General features: G+C 38.3%; 1 protein-coding gene across 1 annotated transcript in view; it reads left to right on the top strand.

Moving 5' to 3' along the window:
• Nucleotides 1–373: 373 nt before the first annotated feature.
• Nucleotides 374–7676, top strand: part of LOC309495446 (uncharacterized protein) — a 134919-nt gene continuing 127616 nt past the window's right edge. Inside the window, exons 1-2 of the mRNA XM_082165243.1 lie at nucleotides 374–498; nucleotides 1625–2622. Coding sequence (XP_082021369.1) covers nucleotides 487–498; nucleotides 1625–2611 — 999 coding nt within the window. The 5' untranslated portion in view covers nucleotides 374–486 and the 3' untranslated portion in view covers nucleotides 2612–2622. The remainder of the gene's footprint in view (nucleotides 499–1624; nucleotides 2623–7676) is intronic.

Here is a 7676-nt window from a genome sequence, read left to right as displayed (position 1 = left end):
TCAATTAGGGGTTGAAGCGTGAACAACTGAATAATGTCCAGTCATTGAGCTTGAAACATTGTCTTGTACTTTGTGTGCACATGCATTCTGTTCTCGACTATTGATTAAATGGTTAATATTTTTGCATCTGACCCTTTCGCTTTATTTTTAAAATGACACATCTCTTTTTAGAGTGCAGTTGGGTTAAGAAGAACAGATTCTCTTTGTTAGTACAACATGTTGCATGCATTTTGTTTTTAGCTTGTTTTGTAATACAATTTGCTTTATTTACTCTTACTTTCTTTTAATTTTTGTATTTGTTTTGAACTGACACATTTCCTGTGTGATTACGTAAGATAAGTTAAGTTTCGTGTCTAAAGAAACAGCCCTCATGGGTGTGGTCGTCCTCAGAGAGAAAGGCTTTAAAAGCCAGCAGCGGATCTCTCAGTCGTCACAGGACAGAGCAGAAGAACATCACACTTCTCTTGAAAACATAAACCTCACCAAATGGCAAACGCAGTAAGTAGGCAATTCTTTTCATTTGACATTAAACTCATCAAAATAATATAGTGAGAACCAAAATGTGCTGAATATATTGTATTGTTGTTAATGCACCCAGCTGTCATCATTTTATAGTATCACAGCATTATTATAATATATTTTATAATAAATTTCTTATGTAAAAAAATAGTTTAAACTGCTGTAGGCACACAGTTTGCAGATTGTCCTCATATTTAAAATTCACCGTAACATTTCAGTTAGAACTAACAAACAAAAATGGATGTAATCTTTGTGAATGATGAATCAATGTGTTTACTGTATGACAGTGCCAAGCACCACACTTTATTAACTATTGCTGATATCACTGTCATTCCCATTAAATGTGCTTTACTTTGTGCCCCCTGTATTACTGATCAGTGTTTATTGTCCAGAGAGTATTTATAGTATCTGTGACTGCAGAAGTAAACTCTCATTTCATTGTATATGGCTAGACTGAAACATACCTCAACTAAATGTACGTTATCTTCCCAGGCAAACTTCAAAGCAAGAAGAAATGCTCGACAAGCAAAATAATCACTCTGTAGAGGAGAATACATTGCGATAAACAATCTGAAATAAAGACAAAAAGGAGAACAAATTTACAACTTTCAAAGAAATACCAGATTATCCAACTCCTGTTGAATTTCACATCACAGAAGTGGCTCATGTCATTAACAAGACAAAACTGCCATTGATTTTCAAGTCAGAAAAATATGGCTTTGTCATTTGACAGCATTTTACAACTAAATAAAATATTTTTAGTAGGATAAAACAATGTATCATCTTGTTAATATTCTTAACTAGGGTTTAAACCTATCTATTTAGACAATTCACCACAACATTTCAGTTAAAACAAACAGAAAATGGAACAAAATGGATATAAACTTTGTAAATGATTAACCAGCATATGTTTACTGTAATGTATAACAGTGCCAAGTTCCCTTTGTATGACTCTATTACTTATTGATGACTCTTACCATTATTGCTGCCACTATCACATCATGTCCTTTGTGTTTGTGTCTCATGTGTGTTTTTTTTACCCTTTGCGTTGTATTTATATGTATTGTACCGTATAACACACTGTTAACTAACTTTATCTTCTCAGACAGATAACAGCTTCAGAGAAAGTTGGAACAAGCGCAGAGCACGAGAGTTATATCTTGAGGGAGAGCATGTCAACATACAAAATCTGAAAATGAGAGATGATATAAGACAAACAAATCTAGTACAAAAGTATCTCTCCAAAGATATCACAGATTATCCAACTCCTGTTGAATTTCACATCACAGAATTGACCCATGTCACTAACAAAACTAGCCTTCAGGAGATCTGGGACTCAGAGGGATTCATGGGATTTGGGACATGGTGGAGCCTGAAGATCAATGAAGCGGATATAAGAGCCGCTGAGGAGCGTTTCCTCGAGAGTTCATTCCCAGACAGAAGCAAAGAAGAAATAGCAGCTCAGCAGCCGTTCCTGAGTGAATTCACCACGTCACCAGCATTCATAAATGAATCCTCACGCTACGGAAACTTCCGCTTCACGTTTCCTCTGACTGAACTGATGGAGGCCTACAAGAAGCAGATGTGTGAGGACGAAGAGCCGGTTCTCAGGGTATACGAGACCAAACTTTTCAAGCAGGAGATCGAGTATGTTGTTCTAGTTCACGGCCCTCAGTTTAATGAGAAGTTTAGTAAATATCCACTGCTTACATCCAGCCCATTGGTTTCTTATGAGGGAAATCAGATCATCTGGAAAGCACAAGCCATTTGTCAAACCCACAACTACCAACTGGAAATCCATGGAAAAACAGCAGTGACACAAAACATGTATCCATACCAGTATTATGTGTGGGATCAGCTTAGCCTCGTCTTTCACATTAATAAGGGTGAGGTCCTTACCTTCCCTCAAAGAAAGCTTAAAGCAAGCCTCAGTTGTTGTGAAGCTGATAGAAATGTAAACCTTTCAAATGGAGAAAACTGCTCTTCCATTGAAGAAGCTGAGAAATTCCTTGAAAGCTTGCAAGATGATGATGAAAAGAAAGATGAAAAAGAAGAAAATGCACTTGAGGAGGTGAAAATGGAAGCGGACTAAGAATGTGAAAAGTTTTGCCCATCTTTTCTGCTAGTAGATTTTGGTAAATAATTTTTTTTATTTTTTTTTTTATCTAATATTTATTACTTGTCATTGAAAGGCTGTTATGGGAATAAAAAAAAAAAAAACTGAAATCATCTGGATTGTTCAAAATAAATACACCATTTTTAACCTATCATGCTCTTTATCATTCTTTCACAAGCCGGTCAGTGTTTGCGAGGCAAGACTATTGCAACTCCTTGTATATGTGTGTGCGTGTGTGTGTCTGCCAAACAACATTAAACTGATTACAATTAGTTCATAATAGCCCCGTTTACACTTGGGATCATATTCTCCTATTTTGTCTTCTCTGAGATCAGCTTTTGAGTCTGCAGTGTTGAGACATTGGTTTTGTTTGCTGCTCTGGTGTGGTATTGCTGTTCACCAGTCAGTATGAACAACCTGCTAAAAATAAGCTGTGGCTGAGATTTGTTTTTTCACTTGAGATCAATATGCCAAATAAATATACTTTTAAACTATTTCAGACACTGCACTGCACATTAAAGAGAAGTAGCTACCACAATAAACATGCTGTTTTTCCACCCAGAGGATTCATTTCTTTGCGGTATACATCTTGATATTTTACATTTACATTATGGGCCCTATTTTAATGATCTGAAACGCAAATTACAAACGCGAAATGCGGGCGGATCTCGGGCACTGTTGCTATTATACCGGCGGGATAAATGACTCTTGCGCCCGACGCAAATCTAAAATGGGTTGGTCTGAAGTATTAACATTACTCATAGGTGTGGTTTGGGCTTAACGTGAAATAAACCAACCAGAGCGTCATCTCACATTCCCTTTAAGAGCAGGCGTGCTTGTTCCATGGCGGATTGCTATTATAACGGTGGATTTGCCAGACGCACGCCAGGAGCGGTTCACAGCCGAGGAGACCGACGTTCTCGCTGGGGCAGTAAAACACAGAGAAGTGACTTTGTATGGGGATGGAGAAACACACCCAAATTAGCTTCGGTTAAACAGGCGTATGATATATAAACAGGATATTTTTCCTTGTAATTACAGGGATTAAAGGGAAAAAAATTCTTCTGACTGAAATTTTTTTTTAGGCCAAGTCATATACCTTTTTAAATAGTCGAGACCAATAGCGTTTTAAGGGGATACGTTTTAAACTGCTTTAATATTGCCAGTAGGCGTATCAGTGAACAGTTGCAAAATCAAATGAATAAATAATAAACAAATTTCTTCACCTAAGTCAGGGCTGCACGATTATTACAAAAATCATAATTGCCGATTATTCCCTTCGAATTGTAATTGCGATTTATTAATTATGATTATCAAAGTTTACATTGAATATATATATAAACAAATTTTGTTTAAACATGTTCTAATTTGCCTATATATATATATATATATATATATATATATATATATATATATATATATATATATATATATATATATATATACACACACATACATATATATACATACATATACACGTATATATTATATAGGCAAATTATAACACATGTTTACACAAAATTTGTTAACACACACAAGTACTTTTCCCCTTTATTTAACATAAATTGTAAGAATATGACTAATAGTAAAGACTAGTAGCCTACTAATAAATAAACATTATGCTAAAGCTATTAAATAGCAGTTCCAAAATAGTTTTTGTTAATACAATGTTGGTATGAGCCACTACAGTCATTTAAAAATATTAAAAATAACACAAAGAAAAATAGTGGCATTTTGGGGTTAAAGGTAGGGTAGGTAATCCTGTTCAGAAACACTTTTTTTTTATACTGGGTGAAATGGTCCTTCCATCCTGATAGTAGTCAATACATTATGTGTTTAGAAAAAGGAATGAAAAAAATCAGACCTCTGTAGCAGCTGCAGGACAGTAAAAAGAATGTAAAGAACCAATCAGATGCCTTCATGTCTCGTGCCCGCCCCGAGCCCCACTGCGCGCGCTGCCCGGCGTGCACTCATCACATGTCACCGTTCCCGGAAATATTCAGCTCAAAGCACCTGCATATGCAGTCAGCGAAGGCAAACAAGGCAAAAACTACTTCCTCGGACCCTGCCCGCACTCTTGAACGACCTCCTCTGCTTCGCCCTCAACCCCGGACCTGTCCTCGAGCCGACGATGCGGTACTTTTCTCCGGACTCGGAGTGTACGTTAGTCTTCATTAGAGTCAACAATGTTTTCATCATGGAAACTCTTACATGCAAAACACTGTATATGTTATGAATCTTACACGAAATTCATCTTCATCACAGTGTAACTGATGGTAATGGAAAAACGTGTATCAATGCAACCTGTTTTTAGTTTTGCCTTATAAATATAGCTCGTTACCGAATGAAACTTTACCATTATCGATATGCTAGCTTGATAGTGAGTACTAAAAGAAATCTTATTTGTTTATATTCATAGTGATAAAGTTAGGTATTTTATTACATGTGATTCTGACATGATGTCACTGTATGTACTGCGCTCCTTCCTCTCCACTCGTCTCAGGTAATAAATGCGTCTTGTTCCAGCCTGAGCGTTTGGCGTCGCGCGTTCATGTGTTTTGGGGGCGTGGCTTTGGAAGGAGCTCAGAAGGGAGGGGGTGGAGTGAATGGAAATAATGAGCTGTGTTTATTGCAGATTAAAAGGTCTACAGTCACTCGATTTTTATATTTTCTTTTTCAGAGTACTTACATTTTAATTATGTATTGGTATATAAAGACAGTTTAAACAAATTTGGAATGTTTTTTTTTTTGAAAAATGATTACCTACCCTACCTTTAATATGGAAACGACAGTTACCATGGTGAATACACAATATTAACAATAACTGTTAATGAAACATGGAAACTGCTCCTGGTGAATAGAATGAAAATCATACCTGCATTACTTTTATTTCGTGTAATTTACAACGTAACGGCGTTGCATGCTCGTAGTTTCTTTTGCACTTTATATACAGTGAGGCGATACACAGCGCGCGCCGCCGCATTTGCGCGTGCAATAGAAGAGTGTGCGTTACGAGAACAGGATAACGGCTGACAGGACAAGAAAGTCCGTCTTTCTGAGGTGAAAAACTTTATTTCAGCGATATATATGGTCTAATTCCATATCGCATTTAAAAAATATATCGCCCAGCCCTACCTGCATTATAAGTGTGTCCACGGTAACTGAAATTCCTCTTAATGCTCCGGAATCGTGCTGACCATTACAAAAATAAAGAGAGACAGAGAGAGAGAGAGAGACAGAGAGAGAGAGAATGCACATAGTAGCTACCTATTTCATGCCATTTCATGAATTCTGATGCCTTTTAATTAAACAAGTAAACTAAACTCGCCTCCACATCGTGCATTAAATGCACAGCTATCCGTGGATTAACCTGCTGATACCATGGTCATTTGCCAGCATTGACAACTTAAAGCTGTTATTGATGTTTGCAACACAATATTTGACTGACTTTTGTCAGTTGCGGCTCGTTGAGAAATATAATGTAGCTATTTCAGTGGAAATGGAGTTTAATTCATTAGGACGTTCCTCAAGTGGAATGGATTTGACTGACGATGCTCTGAGAAGCGAACAGACATATGCGCTGAATGCAATATCATTGGTCTTAAAAAGTGAGTGGGTCCTGTCCCACCCATATACAATGGTTACGACGCCCATGGTAGCTACTTACATCTACTGTGTTTACAGGAATACTCAACTTGGCATTTTGAAATATTTCTGTGTTTATTTGGCCGTTTAGGCGCAACCGAAGACAAAAGCTACTATGCTTGTCCGTGTTGCGCTCGGAGCGTGCGCACAGCATCCTGCCAGTAGAATTCAGTTCTCTTTGGCCATTCATTCATGTTTAGTTATTAATAACTTTAAACAGAATCGTCAACTAAAATCTGCGTGGATTATCAACAATACGACACATTTATAGGACATAAAGGGTCTCTGCGGCAAAAGTGAAAGTACCAGTGGCCAGCAGGTGAAATGCTTCAAAATGTCTCTTTACACAGCAAAGCACCCGTTTCAATAAAAGGATATATTAAAGTTTATATAGTCTACTTTTAAATTTTTGCTGCTGTTCTAAAATGCTTTTCGCCATTACCTTAAACTAGCTGCAGCTGCTTGACTCCCAGTGCAGGAGCTGTAGGTTACCACAGAAACGTAAGTGGTTAGTTGATTGCTGTGGTGACTCATGACACTCGCAAACAGCACTGAACATGCACTTCTTCATTTTTTTTATCGTTTGTTGGTAAAGGGTGAGAGACCTTGTGAGCCACATGATTTTTCCCTAAGAGCCAGGTTGAGAACCTATGCGAGCCATAGGTTCTCAACCACTGATGTACTCGAAACAATAGATTAAATTACGTGACCTTTCACGAACTGCCGTGAGACTGGGCTGGTCTGACAGGGTAAGGGGGTGTGGCATCACGATGGTCGGCACAACCCTACGGAACACGCCTCCTCTTTTCGCTGAACCGCCCCTGGGAGCGCAAATTCAATCCCGAATTTACCGACGTGCGTCTGTCGAGGGAAAAGTCCACTGTGCGTCGGGTGCAAGATAGGACCCATAGTCATTTAGCAGACTCTTTTGTCCAAAGCGACTTACAAATGAGGACTGAAGCAAACAGGTCATCATGAAGAGGTAAAAACAATGCAAGAAGTGCTCAAAATACAAAGTTCAGGCATTGCTTAGAGTAGCATAAGCCAGTCAAGGGAGTATTAAAGAAAAAGGAAAGTTACATTTGCTTATTAAGAGGTTAAGTGCTCACGGAAGAGATGAGTTTCAGCTATCTTTTGAATGTTGTCAGGGATTCTGCATTCCGGATGAGGGTGGGGAGAGCATTCCGCCATCAAGGAACAGTGAATGAAAATGTTCTGGAGAGTCATTCCGTGCCTCTCTGTGATGGTACCGCGAGTCGTCACTCATTGACCGATCGTAGGCTTCTGGAAGGGATGTAGACTCGTAGGAACGAGTGGAATTAGGAGGGGGCTGAGCCTGTGGTAGATCTGTAAGCAAATGTCAAAGCCTTGAATTTCATGCCGAGTGGTAGCCAGT

The sequence above is a fragment of the Leuciscus leuciscus genome (genome assembly GCF_965113295.1).
Source record: "Leuciscus leuciscus genome assembly, chromosome: 3".
Classification (NCBI taxonomy): domain Eukaryota; kingdom Metazoa; phylum Chordata; class Actinopteri; order Cypriniformes; family Leuciscidae; genus Leuciscus; species Leuciscus leuciscus.
This window is presented reverse-complemented; position numbering and strand designations above follow the sequence as displayed.